This window comes from Curcuma longa, chromosome 3, assembly GCF_044706935.1.
Source record: "Curcuma longa cultivar G26 ecotype Majalengka, Jawa Barat chromosome 3, ITB_CL_G26_1.1, whole genome shotgun sequence".
NCBI classification, from domain to species: domain Eukaryota; kingdom Viridiplantae; phylum Streptophyta; class Magnoliopsida; order Zingiberales; family Zingiberaceae; genus Curcuma; species Curcuma longa.
In genome coordinates, this window is record NC_133863.1 from 1471747 (window position 1) to 1495821 (window position 24075).

Consider the following 24075-nt stretch of genomic DNA (forward strand, 5'->3'; position numbering starts at 1 on the left):
CTATTTTTTCCTTCCACCTCCAACAACAGTGTTGCTACCTTCTTTAGCTTCACTATTACTATCATTGTTGCTACTTTCTCCAACTTCACTTTCATCCTCAGCATTGCTACTTTCTTCATCTTCACTTCTGTTACTTTCTGCAACTTCACTTTCATCCTTAGCGTTGCTATTTTCTCCAACTTCATTTTCATCCTCAGCATCGCTACTTTCTCCAACTTCACTTTCATCCTCAGCATTGCTACTTTCTTCATCTTTACTTTTTCTAGCTTCATCTTCAACCCCAGCGTTGCTACTTTCTTCATCTTCACTTCTGTTACTTTTTCTAGCTTCATCTTCAACCCCAGCGTTGCTACTTTCTTCAACTTCACTTCTGTTACTTTTTCTAGCTTCATCTTCAACCCCATCGTTGCTACTTTCTTCAATTTCACTCCCGTTACGAATTTCTCCAACTTTACCTCCATCCTCAGAGTTGCTACCTTCTTTAACTTTATTTTTACTATTAACGCTGCTACTTTCTCCAACTTCACCTTCAACCTCATCGTCGCTGCTTTTTCCAACGTCTCTTTGCCAATACCCTTCTTTGTCGCAAGGCCAATCAGGGAGCAGCTTACATTTGGATTTCTCCACGCAGTTGAGGTCGGGAAACCAAGTTGTTATGCTTTCCCAGTCGTCCTGCAGATTGGGCAGGAACCTCACCCGCAGAACTTTCACACACCACGTCTTCCCCTGAGCATCTTTAAGGCTCTTGAGAAGTCCCCCTGTCATGTACAGCTTCTTCAAATTCTTCAACTTGTCGGGAACGATCCATTTCGGGAGCCTTTGCTCGTTGAAGCACCGGAGCTCCAGCTTCTCCAATTTCGATGGGAAAGTAAATTTCAGATTCTTATCTCCTGAATGGGCATTTTCCTTCTCAGCTTTCCTTTTCGTCGTGTTCTCCTCCTTAGTGACGACTCCCCATGTTACCGTGAGGGAAGTAAGGCCGTTGATGAGCTCGCTCAATTTCACGACCTCGCGGTCATTGAACTCGCGGCTTGTGGTGATGCTCAACTTCCTCAACTTGGTCAGCTTCAGCAAGTCACCGATCTGGCAACAATTCTTGTTCCAGTAATCGCAGACCACGAAGCCCTTGAGCACCTCGAGCTCCGACAAGGAAGCGAGCGTCTTTGGCATCTGGTCCAGCAGGGTGCAATCCGACACGTCCAGGAACTGCAGCCTGTGGGCGTCGCCCAGATTTGGCGGCAGTTTCTCGAGGTTGTGGCAGGCGCGCAGGTCCAGCACCACCAGCTTGCGGAGCTTCTCGACGGAGTGATGAGGCAGCCTCTCTAATCGGGAGATGCCCCTCAAGCTCAGGTACCTCAAGCCGCTGCATTTACCCAGACCCGACAAGAACTCGTTGTCGGAGAAGGCCAAGGGCGGTCGCTTCTTGTCGTCCTTCCGCCACCACCCCAGCTGCAGGGTTGTGAGCTGCTTCTTGTTGAGTAGCCACTCCGGCGGGAACTTGGGTTGAAGATTGCCGACGTTGTAGACCGTCATCAGCCGGCTGTCCGCCATCCGGTCCTTGGGAGACGCCAGCTCCTGGTGCGGGCGCGGCAGCAGGCACAAGCGGTGACTGAACGAGCAGTCGTCGGTGGGCTTCCCAGCCTCATCGTAGTCAAGGAAGCCATTTGTGTTTGAGACGGCGACCAATAGCGGGCGCAACCAGGACTGGACCCGGCAGTAGTGGTGCTTTCCACAGTGCCGCTTGCCGACTGGGACGACCAAGCCCTTTCCCACCAGCTGGTCGAAGCAGCCCTTCCCGTCTTTGATGCACCGGACGAAACCCTCCCCCATCCACCAGTGGAGAAGCAGCCGCTTCTTGATGTTGACGTTGGGCGGGAAGACGGTGAGGGTGAAGAGACAGTTCTTGAGCAACGGATCGAGGCTGTCGACCACGAGCTTGAGGTGCGCCCACGCCGGACTCTTCTGAAGCTTTTGCTCCACGACTGTCACGCCCTCGGGCTCCTCCGACTGATCCGTGTCTTTTTTATCGGTGTCCTCGTCACCGGCGGCTGCGGCTGCGGATTTGGTGATCAATTCCAGAAGTCGATCCATGTGTTGGGAGTTAACGATAGAATTCGGGTCGGTGTTGATCTTGTCGAGACAATCGGCTGCAAGGTTGAGTTGCACGACGACCTGGCTTTCTCTTCCCCGCTCAATGTGTTGCAGGTCCGTCATCTTGGCCTCGATCTGCTTGAATTTGTCTTGCAAGTTCGGTGGGACGCGGACTTTGAGCTGGTCCAGGCGCGTTGACAGGCGAGAGATCACGTCGGCGGCTGCGGCTTTGGTGATCGCTTCCAGAAGTCGATCCATTTGTTGGGAGTTAATGGCAGATTTCGGGTCGGTGTTGATCTCGTCGAGATAGAGCGCTACAAGGTTGAGTTGCTCCATGACCTGGCTTTCTTTCCCCCGCCCGATGTATTGCAGGTGTTGCAGGCCCGTCATCTTCTCCTCGAACTGCTTGAATTTGTCTTCCAACTTCATTGGATCTTCCAACTTCATTAGAACGCGGACTCTGAGTTCGTCCAAGCGCGTTGACACGCTAGAGATCATGGCGGCTGCGGCTGCGGTGATCGCTTCCTGAAGTTGATCCATGTGTTGGGAGTTAATGAGAGGTTTCGGGTTGGTGTTGAGATTGTCGAGATAGCTGGCTGCACGGTTGAGTTGCTCCATGACCTGGCTTTCTCTTCCCCGCCAGATGTATTGCAGGTATTGCAGGCCCGTCATCTTGCCCTCGATCTGCTTGAATTTGTCCTCGATCTGCTTGAAACCGTCTTGCAGCTGCAGTGCGGCGCTGTCTTTGAGCTCGTCCAAGCGCGTTGACAGGCGAGAGATCATGTCGGCGGCTGCGGCTTTGGTGATCGCTTCCTGAAGTCGATCCAGGTGCTGGGAGTGAATGATAGATTTCGGGTCGCTGTCGATCTCGTCGAGATAGCGGGCTACGAGGTTGAGTTGCTCCATGACCTGGCTTTCTTTCCCCCGCCCGATGTCTTGCTGGTATCTCAGCTCCGCCATCTTGTCATCGATCAGCTTGAATTTGTCCTCCATCAGCTTGGATTCGTCTTGCAACTTGAGTTTGTCTTGCGACTGCCGCGGGACGCGGTCTTTGAGCTCCTCCAAGCGCTTTGACAGGCGAGAGATCATGTCGGCGTTGCCTCCGCCGCAGGAAGACATGGTGGCGAATTAATGCTTATTAATTTTCTCGGTGAGTGGTGAAGCATCCATGATCAAGTTCGTGTATATATAGGACCCTCGTCGTGTTATACCATGAGATTGGCATATTTTCGAAGTGCCTTACTTGATACTGAGGCAACATTAAAGCAGAAAACAAAAGAGTAAAAGTAGGAAATTAGAGAGAGAGAGAACAAAGAACCAATTAGAAAAAGAAAAAGAAAACGAGAAAGAAAGAAAAGCACCAAGGGAGATTTAGCTTCGTTTGTAGGTTATTCGATTGTACTCGTCTTAATATGGAATTTTAATGAAAACTTTGTTCGATTGTACTTGATTATTCTTGTCTAAAGGACCTTGACCATGATTTATTCATGTTGACAGCTTCGCTTGTAGGTTATTCAAATATTCCTGTCTAAAAGATTTATTTTTTAACAAACTAATGAGATAGGCAATTCCTCTGCTTCATCAAATATGCATCTCACTTAAAATTTGAATTCTAATTCTCTTCCTATAAGTATTTTACGACTGCACCGAATATAAATTTTTCTAAATTTTTTATAAATAAATATTTTATAATAAAAGGTAAATTTATTTTGCTACTGGAGTTACGGTTCTTTTTAGAAAGGCAATTTATTTGCCCCTTCCAATATTGATTAACTCGTCAAAATTAACAGGGGAAGACATAATCACCACAAATTCCCCTTCTCCTTTGTCCTCTTAATAATCTAGAGTTCTCTCTAATGACTACATTAAAGAGCACCGGAGACAAATGCAAGGCCTTAACCTTTACAATTTTAATAATCTGGAACCTCCAACGACTACTGTTAAAACATTACGAATAACACAATGCAAAATATAAGCAGCCTTGCACTCAGGTCACTAGTAAACATTGCGAATAACATGTATACTAAAGAAAAAGACATGGCAATTCAATACGTATAGTGTTTGAATCAATAAGGTTGCATCATAAATAATCTAATGCATGGTAATTCATCTTCGATCAATTCTGAAATAGATACAAAGCTGACCAGGAAATAAACTAAAATTTCAATTTGGCTCCATTTAGTTCATCAATTTCAGACTATATGCCCACCCCTCATAAAACAAGTAAAACTATAAACAAATCAAATGTCGGTAGACAAGGTTACCTTAACTAATAAATACACAAAAAGCTTTTAAAGAAGAACAAGCAAACTTTCACAAACCAAGCGGGCAACCATTTCAACATGACTCGGTTACAACACTTATCTTATAGTGAAATACACGAGTAAATCAGAGTAGAATGACATTACATAAGGCAGCTGAAAGTTGAAGGCAATTGAGATTTAACTATTTAAATAAGGTTCTAATGACACCAAAATAACATCACCGAAATGTAGATAAATGAAACAGTAAATAAGGTTCTCATGACATCAGATTGCTATCATATCCAATGAAAATAAGAACATAACATCACCTAGAATTAGAGAAAAAGTAAACTAGAAGAGAGAAGTTCCCTTGCCCTTTTTGTCTCCTCCAATCTCAAAGTGCTTGCATCTCTGAAACAACAAAAACAGATATTATCTACAGGTGGAAAACTACAAAGGACAAAGAGGTAGAATATCAATACAAACTTTTATGGGATGCTGTGAATAGTGCTTGCAGCTCTGGCATTGAAGTTTCAACACAATCTTCTTTGTTGTTTTGGCCTGAAAAAAGAATTAGTTCTATCACTTACAATTTTATAATGCTAAGCATTAAATACAACTATGACTTAGCTTCAAGAAACTAAGCTCAAAACAGAAACTTCAGAAAAGATCAAACAATTAAGACATCACATGTTAAAAAGGTCTTCACCTAGATCATCGAGGCAAATTCAGAAAGGTACCCTATAAGAAATTTTGAATACCTCAGAAGGGCCACATTTGACCACATGTGGCATGTAGCACCACATATACAATTTTTTAAAAAATCTTAACTCATTTTAACCAATTTAGATTGAACTGGCAGACCTAAACAACACAATTTTGTTAATTATAACTTATAAAATATTAACTTATGACACTTGTTATGAAAGAGAAATTACTAATTATACAAACATTATTTATATTGTTGATTAACATTAGTTGTTGTACTCTGAGTTGTACATTGTATGGTTTGAATTTCTCTATATCTCCATATGAATTTGATATATAGATTAATATTTTTTATTGTAAATATGTTAGTAATTTTTATCCATATCTTACAAGTAAATTTTTAGTATTTTATGTTGATATACTGCCACATACTGCAAATGTGTTATGCAACTATCATCGACATACTCTTTTGAAACCAAGTTCATAGTTATAAGTTGGAAAAAACATCACAATTAATTCACTTTTGTCAGTTGTACGAGAAGGTAAAGTAGAAGATTAATTTTCCATTGAGAAAATAAAACCCACAACCAATGATTTGGAGTCAATCAAGTGACCAAATATTTACAAACATAGCAGATAGGTATTTAACAGTAAAAGATCAATGTTATCCCATTTATGGGGCACAGAAACGGCCAGAATACCTTCTTGTGGAAAACAGGCTTTGTTTGACCACCATACCCAGATTGTTTCCTGTCATAACGGCGCTTTCCTTGAGCAGATAGTCTATCCTTTCCCTTCTTATACTGTGTAACCTTATGAAGGGTGTGCTTCCTGCAAGCTTTGTTCTTGCAGTAAGTCTTCTTTGTCTTGGGAACATTCACCTGCGTGACCAAATCAAAAGACCAGAGTCAAGAAAAAAAGTTATGCAAAGAAATGCAATAAAAGTAAAGAGACAAAGGGCCTTCTAAAAGAATTAATAGAATCTCATCTGTCAATGGGATACAGTTACAGAAGATTGATAATAGTGTTGGTTCTCACTAGCAAGCGTCAGAAAGGACTTAAATTCTAATCACAAACATAAACTCTGGACTTCGACCCCAAACCAATTCACACAGAAAAATGTGAATTGCAAGATAATACTTTTTTCATAATCAATACCATAAATATAACATGTTGAAGGTTCAGAATCTCACAAGCTTAATGTCATGCATCCGTTAGTTTATTTCTCTTCCTAACAAAAAAAAAGGCTTGATTTAAGATGCAGCGCATCACAATGGCATAATCTAATCATGTGGAATAATTAAGTGAACATTTTTATTTGATACGGAGCAAGATAATAAATGTAAATCATGAACTACAAGCTACATAATGGACCATGGTTTTATTGGCTAGATACTGAACTTTCCCGAGCATAAATGATCAGTTACTCAGATATCCTCACAAGGTTTGAGTCAAATTTACTGTAGATCGGACTTGTTTTCTCTAAGCACAAATCAGGTTCAAGAAGCGAAAAGGATTTCAGCACCACTATAATTTTGTTTTTAATTCACCTGAGCACATCTCAGAAAAAATGATCAAACTCGCATAACTCACTAGCCTCTTAATTCGCCAACAAAGAAGTGCCCGATAGATCAAAAATTAACAACTAAAATCCAAATTTGACCCTTAAATTCAAAGAGATTCAGTGGAGATTGAATCAAAAGCAAACACTGAGGTAACAATCACACACTATCTCAAACCGGTACAAGGAAAAGGATTGATCAGTTTACCATGTTGCCGCAGTGCTGTGCGAAACCCGCGTGGCGGCGCCGGAGCCAATGGAGATAGGGCAATCCAAAGGAGAAACAGATAGGCCTTTTATACCCACGGACGACATTGGAATGTTAGGGTTTTGCGAAATCTGCAAATACCAACTTTGCCCCTCTTCGTGCATGCCTTTCTGGGCTCCAAATTGGGCTTTATGTAATTATAGCCCATTTATATCAAGCCCGGGAAAATGAACCATCCCTCTACTTTCTTTGAAAGACAAGTTCACTTTGCTCAGTATAGTGGTACGGTGGATATGTCAAATGTATATCATGTTATTTTTCTCATAAATAATAATAACATCACAGTTAAAGAAAAATATGATAAAAGTTTAATTAAAAAAACAAATTAAAGTTAAAGGACAAAGTGAAATTTTACATCTCATTTTATCATCAGCTATCATTTGACCAAGACCAAAATGATTCGATATTGGTTTAATCTTTACTTTTATTGGTTTTGTTCCAATTATTGCTCATCAGTTAAAGGACAAAGGCATTACTTAACCATGTGTAGAAAATTATGGCAAAAGTTTCAAGTTGTTTCATGTTCGTTTGTAGTGTTGAGATAGAGACATCTGGATAGGCTTCATGGGGTTGAAGAAAACAATACCTTTGCATATAACTAAAGATTTGTGTGTTTCTATAACACTTGGTTTCCATATAATTTTGCAGAGAATGTATAAGCCTCTTTTATTTTCGTCAAGTAAATGAACCCTGAGCCTTGGTTACTATAAAATGTGAGATAAATCATCTGAAACTAGAAACACATGAAATGGATTTCTGGCTCATTGGTCCGTGATTCACTTCATATACATGCATAAAGCTATGAAATAAGAAAATAGCAAACTGCTATACCTCTGTACACCAATAATAATTATCATTAAGATATTAAATTTCATTAAGTAATTTAATACTAATTAATAGCATGAAGGAGATTTATATAAATAGATATGGATTTAATATGTAGATTCAATAACCCGGTTCATTAACAATAATTGATTATTAATGAATAATGAGATTTATGATGGATGATCTATCCTTATAGGATGGACCAAGGTATATAAGGGAAGAAGTCTCATTCATTTATGGAGTTTGCTGAATTGAGTTTCTTCATCTTCCTCCTCTTTTCCCCTATTGAAAAGGACTAAAGATTGTTGCCTCTCATTCCTATAAAAGACTTCCGTTGCACTACAGGAACAATTCGGCGATAAATAAAAATCAATGGCTCTTGTGTTGAATTTAGATTAACCTTCGTTTGTCATTGCATTCGATTTCGATATTGTCTTATTCTTAATGATAAATGCATTATTGATTTAGTTCTGATATATCATATTGTTTCTAACAAAGTTGAACCCGATGAAATTTAATTCTTTCGAATTTTTGGGCGCATTAGAAGATGGTAGCGTGCATTGGACATGGAAACATAACTTTGAAGTTATTGCCTAGCTAGAAGCTGTATCCAACTATTGAGATAAGGGTCAAATGTGTAGGATTCTACTTGTCTAAGATGTAAAGTGTTGGAAAATTAATTTTCTTAATCAATAAATTTATATAGAAATAAGATGTCTATTTGGTGAGTAGACCATGCGTGGAGAATTAATTTTATACTAAGATTATTTGAATAATGAAAGAATAAAAAGTTTTGGTTGGCACACATGAATGTTAATTTGAGTAGGTATAAATGTTATTTCAAGGTATGAAATCGAAAATAATTTTAATAAAAATATTAATTAATTAATTGATTGATTGATTAATAAAAGATTAATCAATTCATGCATAGCTAAAATATTAATTAATCAAATGATTAATTAATATATGCTGCAATAAATTTGATTAATTTAAGTAATCAATTAAATGACTGTAGTTTTGGTTTGGTGAGATCAGGAAACCAACGGAATATACTTTTAAGTTGAGTGTTTTTTAAAAAGTAATACAATTCTGATTAGTACTCTGATCAGACAATTATAGCTTTCACTCAATGAAATTGAAAGACCAAAGGATATATATTTTCTAGATTGAACACTTTTCAAGAATAAATACAATCTTGATTGCCACTCTATTGAAACTCGAAACTTATCCATAATTTTTCATTCATGGGATTATTGAAAAATTAATTTTCGTAACCAAGAAATTACATAGGAAAATGATGACTATTTCATGAGTAGACCGTTTTGAATCAATTTTTCGAGTGAATAAAAAATTAATATTTAATATTATTTGAATAAAGAAGAGTTGGTTTAATATAATTGGACGAAAAATTTTGACTCACATACGAGATGGGTTGATTGACATTAATATATAAATGCTAACTCGAACGTTTACGTGTAACCCTTTAAGAGTGTGAAATCAGAATTAATTTTTGAAATTTAACTACAAAAAAATTACTCAATGGATCAAGATTAATTAATAGATATAATTAATTAAGAAGATTAATTATTAATAAAAAATAATCAATTCATGCATAGCAATATATTAGATAATCAAATGATTAATAAATATATACTATAATAAATTTGATTAATTGATTAATTAATCAATTAATTCATATAATTGATGAATGACATTATTAATTAAAAGGTATTTCGCCTTTTAAATCCTATAAAAGGAACTCAACTGCTCAACTCTTTTGACTTCTCTTTTCTCTTTCTTCTCTTAAAAGTTTCAAAATTTATTAGGGCTTAAAATGTAGAATGCTCTTATTTAAAAACATAGGTCATGATATATATCTTGGAGGTGATTGTCAATAAATCATAAGCACTTTAGTGGGAAAATAGCATCTTAAGAAAAGAAATTTTTATCTCAATCTTAATATTTTTATCTATAGGGATAAATTTACCTAGAAGAGTCCAAAAGAATAACTCGACAATCGACGTGATTAAGTCGGTAACAACAATACCAAAAGGATACCTTTATTATCCAAAAGGATGCCTATTGAGATATAATCAAAGTCCTACATTGAAAATACATGAAAAAGATTCTGGGTTATAAGATTAAAGATATCTATATTGATATGAGATTTTTTTGGTAAAACCCAAAAATCATGAGAGTTTGGGCTCAAAATAGACACAATTGAAGACATGTGGATTCCATCAGACCTAAAAGTGGTATCAGAGTAGATCTATGTGGGTCTCAGTGATCTTTTGTTTGAGAGATAGATGGGAAGATATCTCTATTGGTATGAGACCAAAAATAAAACAGTTTAAAATACCTTGATAATTGAAAAGGTACGTCGAGAAAGGGTGGAGCCATGTATAAGCTTACCCGAGCATTAGCCCAAGGGCTCACCCGAGGGGCCATTTTGAAAATTATAGGATTTTGGAAAAAAATTCAAATTTTCATCACATCAACATTAAATTTCTAAATCAAGTAGATTATAATTCTTAGTTACGCCACTGAACTAAGTATAAACATGATAAGATCCATGTCAACATATCGATATCCATCAATTCGAAATTCGAGTCGTCGACTCATCGTCAAGCTAACTGCCCAACCTAGCTGTTGAATTAACACCATCAACCCATCGCACATGAATACATAACTTTGAATCTATAGCCTAGAAGTTGTATCCAAAATGTCTCCATGAAGAACTATTGAGATAAGGGTCAAACGTGTAGGATTCTACTTGAAATTAATGGTTTATAACAGCTATATTTGGATATATATCTAATAATTAAATGTTTATTAATTAAAGGTTTAACAATTAATTAACTAGATGCAATTTAGTCGATTATTAGCCATCAAATACATGTGCAAAAAGTAATATTCAATCTGATGAATAACTGTCAAGAATTTTTCTAAAGGTACTATGACTGCATAAAGTTCGAAATTAGATTTAAAAAAATAGATTAACTCAGGAAAATATTATAAGGGTAATAATGCTCATTTAACATGAATCAAAACCTATTAATAATTTTAAAAGATTCAAAATATAAAAAATTATATGTATAAAGATAAACGTACTTTGAAAAATATTAATAACACAAAGATATTCATTTGATAAGATATAAAATTTCTAAAGTTGCACATTTAATTAGAAATATTTCTTTACTAGTTGATTAAATATGATTTTTGAATAAATAAATAAATTATTATAACATTGATCACTTAAATAATTATGTTTATATGATTTATTGTAACTAATGTATATATACTTTGCTATTAAATCAATAAATTGGTCCTTAATAATTAATGATTTACTTGGATGTGAAGATTATAATTAATGTTAAATAAGTCATTAATTAATGATTTACTTCTTAATAACTAATCGCCTTAAAATATGTAAAACACATCTAAATTTTTAGATAATTAAAAAATTATTAATTTTAATTAATTAATTAATAACTTTGACATTATATGATTTCTTAAATAATTAGCGATTTTGACAAATTACTAATAATTTAATTAGTAAATAAATACAAAATTTAAATTACTACTAAAATGAGATAATATACAATTAACTAAAATAATATAGCCAAATTCAAGTTAAAAAGCTAAGTATTTATGTTAGTAAAGGCTTTAAAAGTACTTGAAATTATATCCAATCGAACTGTTGCCCGTTAAGTAATTGTGCATTTGAAGACTAAAAATCAATTAGAATCATGTTCATCAACTATTAATTGAGTGAAAATGGATAAGGTGAAGTAGATAAAGACATTTTAGAAATATGTGTGATAACCTTTAAGCACTCAAAACTCAAATGAAGCATTCATTCATCTGTGTTTTTTAAATAAACACCTAAACAACAAATTTTCTGCTCCATGTTTCGTCTGTATATATATATATTCACAATACACGATCTTAAAAGGAAGAAACCGATCGATCGAGGAAGAAGTACTCACGATACATCTGATCGCTACTCCGGTATGCTCTGTAGCTTCGGCCTCCAATGCCTCTCGGGCTCGGCGAAGCCAGCGAGAGCTTCCAGCAGCGGCAAGCCCTCCGCGTCAGCCTGCTGCAGCAACTCCTCCAGTTGCTTCTTGCTGATCTTGATCTTGATCTCCGTCGACTTCACGGCGGCCTTCATCTTCTCCTTCGTATCGATTGTTGGCCTTGGCGCCCGCTCTTGGTGCTTTCTCGAGAGCTTGCGCTCCGCCAATCCCGAGCCGCAGTCGTCGTCGTCATCTTCGTCGCCGTCGTCGTCGACCCATGTCACCGGCTTCTGCAAACCGATGCAATTGCCCATCTCCCTTCGCTTTCTTTTCGTTTTCTTTGGGGTTGGAATTGAATGAGAAGTAATTGAAGGGATAAGAACGATGGAAAAAAAGGTGAATTTATAGGCGAAATGACAAGAGAGGTTGGGCGGCGCCACTGGAACAGACAGAAATGGGAGGATCAGACCGAGGACCCGGTCGTGAAGTCACACGTGTCGGTGTTACGAGCGCCAGGTAATCGTAGTAGCATGATTCGGCTGGTGCAGACCGTCACGGTGTGAATTGGGGCGCGGGAAGGAATCTGGTAGTTAGTTTTGCGAAACGGCTCCTGTGAACGAAGATTGACGATGGATCCGATAGAAAAAAATTATCTTTTTATTTTTTCTTTGTAATTATGAATCTTTCCAATGGAAAATAGCAATCTGATGACCTCGTCGAGATCAAATTCTTGTTGATTTTTCCTTTTTTGTCCCTTAAGAAGCTACTGAGGCTTGGCAGGAGCTTTCTAGATTGAGCATACAGTATCACACTAGGCAGATTGAAATAACGAAGCCTTAGATGGCATGAATGCAAAGTTCCTAAAGAACTGCTGGCGATAACTAAAGAGGACTAACTAAAGAATAATGGACTTCTCATTTAACCGGATACAATTCAGGAGGGGTTTGCAATGTAGTCGAAGTGGCTGAGATTAATTGAGTTAGACTGATGTGGACATGGTTTAATTGAGATGATGGATTACAGAAGTGGTTGAAGGCTAAGGTGAGACGACCAAGTCATGTTGAAAGTTAATAGATGGGGGCCGAGAGGGAGCGAGGGGGTAATGCCTTATCTTTCTCTGTAGAAATTGTTAGACTGTAAAAACTCAGAAAAAAAAAAGAGATAGGGTAAATAACGGAGACAAACATTGAGACTGTCCATTAACTGTGGCAAACAAAAATTTAGCTCTGCTTAAAATTAAACAGACTCGATTTTTATTTGATCACATAATATTTGCAAAATTTATCCAAAAAGTGCAAGTTCTTAATTGCAGTAAAAAGTTACACTGATCTGTAGCATAGATATATACAGTTGTTGCTGCTGCCAATAAACCATGGAAATCAGACATCGTATGGACTATGCATGTTGCATTACTAAATAAAATAGAACGCGTACTAGCAGAGGCGCTTACCTTTACGATCCATTCCTGAATAAACTCGTTCAAAAAGTATAAAAGTGCAATCACAGATTTTTCAAATGCCGCAAGTGAACCTAGAGAAGTAGAACTAGTTGACAGGAATAAGCTTAAAACATCTATGAGCCTGAAACAAATCCATGAAATGAATTTATTCAGCTGATCCAACATATCACGTCAAAATGTAGCATGACGTACATCTAAATTAATCACAGCAGCACCCATACACTAATAGGACCACAGCTTTAACTTCAGCTGTATCTTGGACGCTTAAAAATCATAATCATAGAAAGGTCAAAATGTAGCATGACGTACATCTAAATTAATCACAGCAGCACCCATACGCTAATAGGACCACAGCTTTAACTTCAGCTGTATCTTGGACGCTTAAAAATCATAATCATAGAAAGGTTATAATCTACTTCTGAGGGGTAAGGTAATTCTTTCAAGGTATCAATTGTAAGGTTATTTCTACAAAAGAACTTACCAGCACCCTTGTCAAAACTTAACAACTTCAACATATTAAAGTATTTGATTATCAACGAGGCATGTTATTGCTCGTTACCAGTCTTAACAGGGGAAGATGCACTCGGATATAGCTGCTAGAATGCACGAAATTGAAACCATTTCTCAGCAAATGTTCCAGAGTGTGCTTCTAACTAACACTAAATCAAATAATATGTGATATTTTTAAGAGCATTTGGAATTAACTGCTAGGACTGGGCAACTGCCTAAATACCAGTTGTATGAAACACTTTCTGTTACATCATTCCTAAACACACAAATAGGTTCTTATAATGTTAGTTAGATCAAAGACATTAGGACAATGAAACAAAACTTAGTCTGATAATCTTACATGTGCGCGTAAATTATAAGGAGAAATTAGCATTGATTGACAAAGAACAATATTAAACACAACAAGCCAGTTGCTAATCTGATCGACAATTCTATTCTGTTTTAGTTAATCATGATTTTGCCTCAAAGCTTAAAGAAAATTCCAGCCAATCTATGGAAGGGCAACGAAACAACTATGACTCAATATGCCAATAAACAATTGCAAACCAAATTAAAGCCTCCAGACTAGAATCATCTTAAAAGAAACAGAGGTAATTAGAAATATAACAGACACATTTTGAAAATTCCCTTGGGTACCTTGACATGTCAATAGTTCAGTACATTAAATGTCTAGTGATGTATCCTAAACTAAATACACGGAGTAAAAGAAATCATATGTTGACCATGTACTAGTTTCCAGCTTACTAAGACCTGCAGTTGTGCAAGAGAGCTGTGTCCCCACAAATCAATTGAGCCATGGACAACAAACTAACCCAATGTTTATGGGGCAGTCAGTACTCCCAAAAGCATTCATCATGCTCATTCATTTCTCCAACTAGATCCACATTCTCGTTCTTATATCAGGACAAGTCACCAAATTAGATTGGTATAACAACTCCAAAGGTGGAGTTGGTACATTCTATATGACTAATTCATATGTATTCAGGCAGTAAAGGTACTTGAGTAAGATATGGTTCAATTCATGGAGCTTGTAATCACCAATTTGAAAAGGAGCCAGCCTGCGGCAGAAGAAAATGCCCAAAAATGTATGATGCAGCCAAAAAAAATGAGTAAAAGAATGAATATGTCAGAAATTCTCAACTGTTACAAACTTGAAATATAATTGCAGTGTATGATTTCAATATCAAGTTATAAAACCAAAAGGTTATAAACAAGATTTTCATGTGGATAATGTTATGGAATAAATTGACTAAATATGTAAACTAGAACACAATATTTATTAAGCACAAACAATGCTTCAGATTATTTTAAACATATTCAGCAAAAGAAACTATATGCACGTAGTTCTAAAATGATTTAATAAATCATGTGATAAAAAAGTGTTACTGCATTAAAAGGCTACCCGTGTCAAAAATAGCAAAAGATGAGAGAAATGATCTTCGAAATAGTAGGTTCAGGCCTCAGACGTTTGCAATAGGTGGTCCTTTGAAAGGTGAACTTTTTCCCAGAAAGTGAAGGAACACCTATGGTTTCTATCCGATGAATGATCATAAACCCTGAAAGAATATTCCATGTGCAGCAATTATTTGATGATAATTCAAATTACATATAGTTGCAGTTGTATACTCCCTAAATGTTTGTTCACAACAATTCCATGAAGAAAATAAACATTCTATACCAAGTTGAAAACATAGACATACTGCATGATCAAAGAGTTTGTTACAAAGTAACACTTGCCGCGTAGCATGATCAGTACCATTATAGTTGGAACCAATACTGGTCCAAAATAAAGCTGACAAAACTGAAGGCTCTTCTATCATTCTTGACTACGGTAGTAATGCAAAGAAATCTTTCAGCGAGCCCCAGTCTTAGACTTCTCCACCAGAACAATCCTCCCATTCCACTCAGATTGATCAAGAGCACGTATTGCAGCATCAGCATCTTCATCCCTTTCTAAGGATAAAAACCCAAAGCCACGAGAATCCCCTGATCTATACATTTAGATATAAATTTTAAAGCAGAAATGCAGAGTAAAAAAGCAGGAAAAGAGAACAAGTGCAAAAGGTAGTGATGTAATAATGAAAATGAAATTGGAATTTAAATTTATTCGTGAAAAAAGAATTGAAGAAAATATTGTGGTATAAGTACAACCTAAGGCAAAATTTTATAAACAGAAATCAAATCAAAACAAATAACCTAATTTCATTTAGAATCTAAGAATTGATACAATTTAATAGATAAACAGTCTTTGAATAAAAGAAAAAAGGGACAATGATAATTTAATTAATATGGTCAGTGGGACTAAGAAACTTATCAGCTAGTTGCATCTAGGTTCTTCCGGCAATTTATTAAACCAGAATTGTATTTACTTGGAGGAGAGAAGTAGGAGAGCAAGGAAGTAATGTAAGTAAGAAAACAGAATTATATTATCTTTCTTCCAACCACCTCGACCATTCTTATTTACTTGGATGAACCAAAAGGAAATAATGCCACTTAATTTGGTGTATTTATCAGAGGGTCAAGTTAAGTTTCCTTCATCTAGTTTTGTTGTTTTGGGCCAAAATAAAATGGAGGATTTGAAGGAATAAGGTTCCTCTTATCCTCTTCCTTCCAAGTAACAATGGATCTTATTCTATTTCTATCCTATTAATTTCCTTCCAACATAAAAACGGATTCAAGTGGCTGGATAGAATTTGAGTTTGTAAACCATTAAAAGTGAAACCTGTAATCTGGGTTCCTAATCATCTGGCAGCAATACATTGATTTGTTTACACAGTATAATTCTCCAAGTCTAAAATGAAACTTGGAAAACCTCTAGCAACATTGATGATCAATAAATTAACCGAATCTTTAGGTGAAAGCTCAGCCATTAAAAACTGTCTGAACAAAAAATATGATAGTATTTAGAAGAGAATGTTTGCAATCACAAGTGTATGACAATTAAAAAGTCTGAGAAGTAAGCAATTAGGAAAGGAAGCCATTCCAAGCAATGGAGGAGAACAATCCAATGGGGATCACAAAACAAAATAATACCTGGCATCCACACCAAAAAGAAGATTAACTTTTGGACATTTGATGGCGAATGTTAGATCTGCTACTATTCTGCAATTGATTGTAGATATAGAATTCCCGGCAGACAGTTTAATGTGGGTATAAAGAAGGAATTCGCTAGTTATTGAAGTCAATAACTAGATCAAGGTAGCATTGGAATCTCATGGGATAGAATTATTCTTGATAGTGAAAGGAGTTGAATCAATTTTTAAGTCGTATGACTTGTATCATTCTTTTTCAAGAGAAACTGAAGCAGTAGCCACACAAGTAGGTCGTCTCAAAATAGAAAATATCAAGGTAATGGCATTAAATTCAATCATAAATTCTACAATAGAGGAATAGGAAATTAACTATACTGAAAACAACAGTAGCTGACTTGCATGTTTCATTATCAACAGAACAAAGTGAACTTCCTAGTATGAATTTGGAAACATCGTGACATCAAACATTCTCTAGTAATGAACTATATAACCTCAATTTGATAAGGCAGCCCATATTACTCATCCTCCAAATACAATGTAATCTTTCTTGATTACAACATAAAGATAAATTGTAATGCTAAACATGATCAGATATTAAAATCAGGATGCTATACGTGATCAGATATTAAATATTTGAGATTTTAGATAAAATTCACTGATAAAGTTGAATAGACGTAGTATATAATAAGTGGGCCAAATTGAGCCATTTCATGTGATTCATTAGCACAATTGTATAACTGCATAACCAATACTATGATGGTGAGCAATTACAGATAAAGATGTGTTCATCGAATAATATAATTTACCTTTTATCACGAACAATGCGAACATCTGTTACATGTCCAAACCTAGAAAATTTCTTCTCCAAATCTCTTTCAGTGGTAACATAGCTAAAACCAGCAACAAACAAATTCCTCCCAGGCTTACCCACTCCAGTGTTGCGGTTAGTTGGCGGTGACCATGGCCTTCTGGATGACCGATGACGAGAATGATAACTTGGTGGAGGAGATCTGTGCCTTGGAGAATGCCTTCTCCTATTCAATAAGGAAATAAGTGACTAAATTAATTAGTAAGCAACATACCTATAAGTACAATTCAACACTACAAGGACATTTATGAAAATGTAATAGGAATAATAATGAATGCTCAAAATGTTGAGAGGCTTCTAAATTTCTTGTGTGAACATCACGTCCCCTTTAAACTAAAAAGTATTTTAAATAACTATGGTATAACCTAGCATACTTTATAGGTCGAAGTAATTTTTGGAGAGCAAATAGGTGTAGCTCTAATAAAGGATAAAATTGTTATAGTTTGAGATGGTAATTTCATGTTCAAAGATATCCAATAGATTCTATAGTTCGAAGAATTGAATTTATTATTAGAGTGGAAGAAGGGGTAAAGGCCAATCAAATGCAACATTAGTGAATGCAAAACAAAATTAATTACTTAATACAAATATTACTAGTGATAGTGCTTGCATATAGCTCAATAGAGGTATAGAATTTGTGTAGCCAACCCTAAATGGATGATACAAACACAGCAAGACAATGATGATGAATAAGCCTTTGACTATGATGCATCAAGTCCAATGATGACCTAGCACAAAATAAAGTTCAATAAGATTATGGGGGAAAAACAACCATCAAAGATGGATGAAGAACAAAAATTTTAAATACCAGTTTGTCCAGTCTGACCAGTATAAGTTGAGGTATGCCAATTGTACCCAACTTAAATGATGATCAAAACTGTTTTCTCATAGTTTTTGCCACTCCATAATATACTGCTCTAGTGCTGTACTTCTACAAGGAATAGGCATTTATACAAATGCGTCTACTAAAATTTAAACCCAAATTCACCTTGGAGACCTTCTATGATGATCCCTTGCATAGGGAGATCTGGACCTAGATCTACCATGGCGATCTCTTCTATGTCCAGATCCAGAAGTATCTTTCCGCCTAGCAGGTGATCGAGATGTTGACCTCTCTTTTCTTCGTGGAGATTCACGGCTTCGAGGTGAGGCTGATGTCTTTTTTCTCAGAGAAGAATCTCTGTGATGAGCTTCTTTATGTGTTGCCCTTCCTCGTGGAGATTTAAGACTTGGAGGAGGAGACAAACTCTCCTGAGAATCTCTCTTTCGTTTCATAGAATGCTTTTCAGGAGTATGCTTGGGCGAACAGGCTAATTTTTCCTCACTGATCCCAGTAAGTAGCTGCTCTCCTGCTGCTAACAGGTTGGGGTCAGGAGATTTTTCTGTATGAACAGATAATTCTCTCTCCAATGTAGGTGATTTTGAACTTCTATCAGTTGGCAAAGATTGCTCAACAAAACTTTCTTTAAGGCGTTCTCTGTCATCCAAGTTTGCAATACCAACTATATGATCATCTTCCCTCTCTTCCATATTGTTACTAACATTTCCACCTTTGTTTACATCATTATCAAACTCAGACTTTTCAGATTGAGAATTGAAATCATTCTCATCAGACAAAAGAGATGAGTCTACTAATGTCCTTTCATCTTTCACTATTTGATCAGCACTAACACCATGAAGATCACCAGAATGATTGTTACCACTAGTTCCTTGTTCCTCATCATGGCATTCCTGATGCCCAACATTTGAGGCCGGTTCCTCAAAGCTATGACTATTCTTTTCAACATTATCATTAGAATCGGACTCAACCTGTGAATGGTCATCAGACTCAAATGGCAAACGCTCACCTGGTTGTTCATTTTTGTTTATCGGTGACGATGAAATTCCAGAGCTTGGAATGGTGGTAGGTGATTGCGGTACTTCACTAACAGCAGCAACAGGAAGTGCAGCTGATCTAAGCTTCTCCTGGTCTGCAAAATCTTGCATCTCTTCTTCCTCCTCGGCTTCTTTAAAACTTTTTTCCTTCTGTTCACCCTTATTTCGATATGAATTATCATCCAACTCTGACTTGAATGAAATCTCAACATCAAGAGAATCCACATCCATCCTTCCCGTTATGTGTACTGAGAAGATGAATGAGTTTCACAATTATTTAATTAACATAAAAACTCAAACAAAGATTATATGATTGCCTTTAGGTTTCAGTACACACTTGAACAGAAAGCTTCCAATTAAGATATACTGCATGAATGTGAACACTCAGTCATCCTTGATAATTTTGAATAATCATAATAAGAAAGCAACAAGATATAGAAGTTAAAAAAGAGAGCAGTTGGGGGTTGGCGGAAAAGAGCAGTTGGGGTTAATATTGTTGAGAAACCTGAATACCAAAGAAGACAAAACTAAAAAATATAGACAAAAGAAAACATGTGTTTAAGAAGTATGGATGTTTTTCACATGACAAACCAATGTCCACAAGCAAGCAAGTAGGACTCCACTTCTTATTAAAATGAACTACAAACTCATGAAACCAGACCTTACCATCTTTTTAATATATGAATAGAAAGCCCCACTAATTAGAGAGTCTGACTTTCCAAAGCAAGAAAGAGAATTTAAACCCAAAACGAAACATACAAATGTCTAAAGCTCTTATGAAACCATGGCTCTTAGTTTAACTCACTGCAATAAATTGAGTCAAACCTCAACTAGAAAAATATAGTGCAATTGTCTAACTTCAGAAACATACTTTCAGCATAAGGTTAATACAAAGTTTAACATTCATCTACATCTGACCATTCAAATAGTAAAAAGCCATTGAATTAAGATTTGGGGTCCAACAATTTTAAAGGACAGAGACGCTATTATGACCAAAACTCATACTTTGAATATGAGTAAACCGCTATAAATTGTAGATCATGCAACCAAATCAAAAGATCATCCATCCGTTAAGTGAAAATATCCACAAATTCTTTTCATTCTAAAAGTATGGAAAACTATAAGTCGAAAGATATGTACCAGTTATCAGCATACTTACAATAATTCCCCTAGAAAATAATCAAGTATGCTGGTAGGAAACTAAGAATGGGCGGAAAAACTACAAATCAATTGCACTAAAGCAAACCTGGAAAAGATGAGTCAATTTTGAATGAGAAAATGAAGTAGTTCAACCATAATGAGTATCAACACGCCATACATTACAGATAAATGACAAAATTTTCCACTTTTCTGAAAAACTAGGGAAATGCTCTCCTCGGCCGTCGCACTAAAATAGAATCGAATCGTAGATCGGATGGAACTATTGAGCAAAAGATGCACTCCAATGACGTACCTGAAGCCGATATTAAACTGGCCATCCAAAATAACAAGTCATACCGACCACTACACAATAAAAAGAGCTAAGCCATTTGCCCAAAACGCAATAGAATGTAACTCGCCCTAATCAGCAGGGAATCAAAGCTACTGATGAAACAAATAAACTAACTCAAGAAAATCACACAATCAGAAAACCAAAATTACAAATAATGAAAGGATCAAAGGGACACCTCTGATGCCTATCATGGTGAAACCAAATCACAAGCTCCTGGTAAGGTTCAAAATGGGGGAAAATGCCATGAAAGTTCCCTACGAAACACAGAGAAATGGTACCCTTGATCGATCGTTCGGGGTTGGTTGAGATTGCTTTCAGGATTTTCCAAATACCTCGACTCCAAATGCCAAAAGCCGCTGCTTCGGAAGAGGGAGAGCGGAACGATGTAAAATTAAGAAAAAAAAGCAGATGGACAGCATTGGCGATCCAGTCACCTCCAGCGCTGATAGCGATTTTGGTCACCTAACATCTAACGGCCAGTACTATTCCATCTAGGAGATCGCTTTTAGGAATCGTATGGATTACCGCACACAGAGAGTGACAGTATCTTTTAGGTGTGCCATTAATTTGGGCGTTCGCTGGCTCATGCGCGACGCGTTAAAGGGCCGCAAACTCAATGTATCGGATCGGGTCGGGCCGGGTTGGGTTGGATATGTAATTTGGGTTGGGTCGAGTTTATGACAGCCGAATTTCACTGTAGATCAGATCAGGATTTATCATTCTAATTTTCTCTTATACTTTTCCCCAAAAGCATGGAGAGCACTCACTACTCTGATGTTTGATTTTCTGAACTTCTTGATTTGATGCCCTTCAGTGTCCATGAGCGCTCCACCTGGTATAATTATTCTTCTCTATTGATGACCTTCATTGTCTTGCTCTAGAGTTGGAGTGCCATACTATAATTCGTGCACAAACCAACTTTTTGTTGTTGAGTTATGGGAATTGTTTCGTTACTGTTCTTCCTATCTAATAACTTCCTCGGTTTGTTGCTTAACTAGTGAAGTATCAGGCAAAATCATTGATCATATATGTAAGCACTAAAACGGATGAATCATTCTTTTAATTCCTGTCCATACTCTGATAATCATCAAGCCTATTTATCTAAACTATTTGGGGTTGGCTAATTCCTGCAATCCTCTATTTGGAAATCCAGTCAAAACATTTCCATTATTATATGTCTTCATGTGCTGCTAGTTTCGGGTCCTCAATTAGTTATGGAGAGAACTATGATGTTTGACTCCTCCCTTTTTCAGAGGCATTTTTTGAAGATTATTTTCCATCCCTTTAGCTGCTACAGTTCATCATACTCCCTACTGTCCGACTACAGATATGTTCTTAATTAGTCAAATCAAAATTTTGATTTTAGATTTCTAGTTCCCATGCGCCAGATCAAAAAACAGTGCCACGAACAGATCAGCCATTATAACTGCTATTTATTTTGAGGCATAACAGCTACTATTGATGATAGAGATTCTATTTCCTGGTGATTGAAACACAATGGTTTCTTCTTGCAGCTACTATTGATGATACAAATTCTATTAGTGGCGATCGGAACAAAAATATCTTTCTAATCCCTAGTCTCACACCTATCAATCATCATCATCCTGATTAGTCCCAATTATTTGGGCTTTGGTACATGAATCTCGTCCTTGAACTCCACAGTTGATTTCATTTCATAATAGAGAGTAGGATTTTGATGTAAATATGGACACCATTTCTGTCTTTTTATTTTATTTAAGAGAATTATATTGACTCGTCAATAATCAAATTTTCTCCATTATCTTCGCGAATTCCTCTTCTATTACCTTTTTCTATCTTAGAAGAAATGCCAATGTTATATTCTTTAGTGCATATTATTTATGTGTATCATCGCGGACTTTTTGAATATGTTAATTCTTCTAAATCATGATGATTAAAGGCTAGCTACACTTGTTCCGTAGATCGCCAAATCTACAGAGATGCACCCAGAGGACACAGCTTCAATGTTGCACCAGTGTATGCTGCTTCAAAATTCCTATGCACAATGTTTATGATTTCTGTAGATGCACAACATAATCTTTGAAGTTTCCTAATAAAACGTTTAAAAATTTTGCTTGGAAACATTTAGGTTTTAATGTCAAATTTATCTTGCTTAACTTAATTTCATCGAACCATTTTTCAATTGTTTATATGGCATTAACTTTTTGAATCATCTGTTTGTCTGTATTTGGAAAAAAAAAATCTGCCTTCAAGCTCCATCCTCTTCTGCCTTGGAGAATCCAGGCTTATGTTTGTCGACAGGCTTTCACTTCCAGTGGTCATGCCCTCTTCTCCACCTTTGTTGTTTCACCTCACAGGATGAATGAGGTGCCATCAGTACCCTTGTCGTTGAGTTTCACCATCACATATAGAAATTAAGCTCTTGGAGACGGGGGACCTGGACGTTGGGAGAGGAGACCTGAGCAGTGGTCAATTACACGTCCAGCATCACTTCGATTGCTATGTTTGCTTATGCTTCTCCCAGGGCATTGCTGCCATCCATCACACCAACATCTGCTTTCAGCGGTTTGACATCATCATGAACGACAGACACCATCAAGATTCAGAGTATCGTACACCAACGCCACTGATGCTGCCCAGTGGTTCTTCACCGAGCAGTTCACTTTCAAACAACCTCAGAGATCGCAAGTCTGGTGACTGGTGGTGTCCTACTTGGGGAGTTGGTGCATAGTGAGATTGTCTCCTGACATCGAAGTGGGTGGACGTAGCTCAAGACCGATAGTAAACACTGACCATACCAGCCATCATTACCATTCATTTCCCACGAGGTAGAGGGTAGATAGGTACGGGTGACTATTGGTGACGTCATGCAGTGGCTGCATGGTGATTATTCTAGGCCACAATTCAAGGATGCGGAGCCACAATGTAAGTAATGTACATCGATAGGTGGTACGATGTTATCATACACACCAGCAGCTACCTGAAGTTCATGAACTATATATATACTAAGGGGAAATGGTACTTAACATGAAAAATTCAATATGAATGGAATATGACATATGCAATGGGTCCCACTATATATTAGTGGGACCCACTACCAATGTGAGTGTTATGTTTCATTCATGTTGGCATTTTTCATACTAAG

The 24075-nt window shown here is 36.8% G+C and overlaps 4 protein-coding genes across 4 annotated transcripts; all 4 read right to left on the reverse strand.

The window, feature by feature from the left end:
* Positions 1 to 2631, reverse strand: LOC141822983 (uncharacterized). Its single transcript, XM_074710271.1, has one exon. The coding sequence runs from the start codon at positions 2629 to 2631 to the stop codon at positions 1 to 3; it is 2631 nt and encodes an 876-aa protein (XP_074566372.1).
* A 1869-nt stretch (positions 2632 to 4500) lies between these two features.
* On the reverse strand, positions 4501 to 6894 carry LOC141824800 (large ribosomal subunit protein eL42). The gene is made up of 4 exons (XM_074712131.1): positions 6812 to 6894; positions 5744 to 5923; positions 4821 to 4895; positions 4501 to 4745 (listed from the first exon to the last, which is right to left on the reverse strand). The coding sequence occupies exons 1-4, from the start codon at positions 6812 to 6814 to the stop codon at positions 4686 to 4688; spliced, it is 318 nt and encodes a 105-aa protein (XP_074568232.1). The 5' UTR covers positions 6815 to 6894; the 3' UTR covers positions 4501 to 4685.
* A 4641-nt stretch (positions 6895 to 11535) lies between these two features.
* Positions 11536 to 12099, reverse strand: LOC141822654 (uncharacterized). The gene has a single exon (XM_074709988.1). The coding sequence runs from the start codon at positions 12027 to 12029 to the stop codon at positions 11700 to 11702; it is 330 nt and encodes a 109-aa protein (XP_074566089.1). The 5' UTR covers positions 12030 to 12099; the 3' UTR covers positions 11536 to 11699.
* Positions 12100 to 15339: 3240 nt separating this feature from the next.
* On the reverse strand, positions 15340 to 21217 carry LOC141825342 (uncharacterized). The gene is made up of 4 exons (XM_074712725.1): positions 21127 to 21217; positions 18573 to 19707; positions 17523 to 17750; positions 15340 to 15675 (listed from the first exon to the last, which is right to left on the reverse strand). The coding sequence occupies exons 1-4, from the start codon at positions 21140 to 21142 to the stop codon at positions 15537 to 15539; spliced, it is 1518 nt and encodes a 505-aa protein (XP_074568826.1). The 5' UTR covers positions 21143 to 21217; the 3' UTR covers positions 15340 to 15536.
* Positions 21218 to 24075: the final 2858 nt, after the last annotated feature.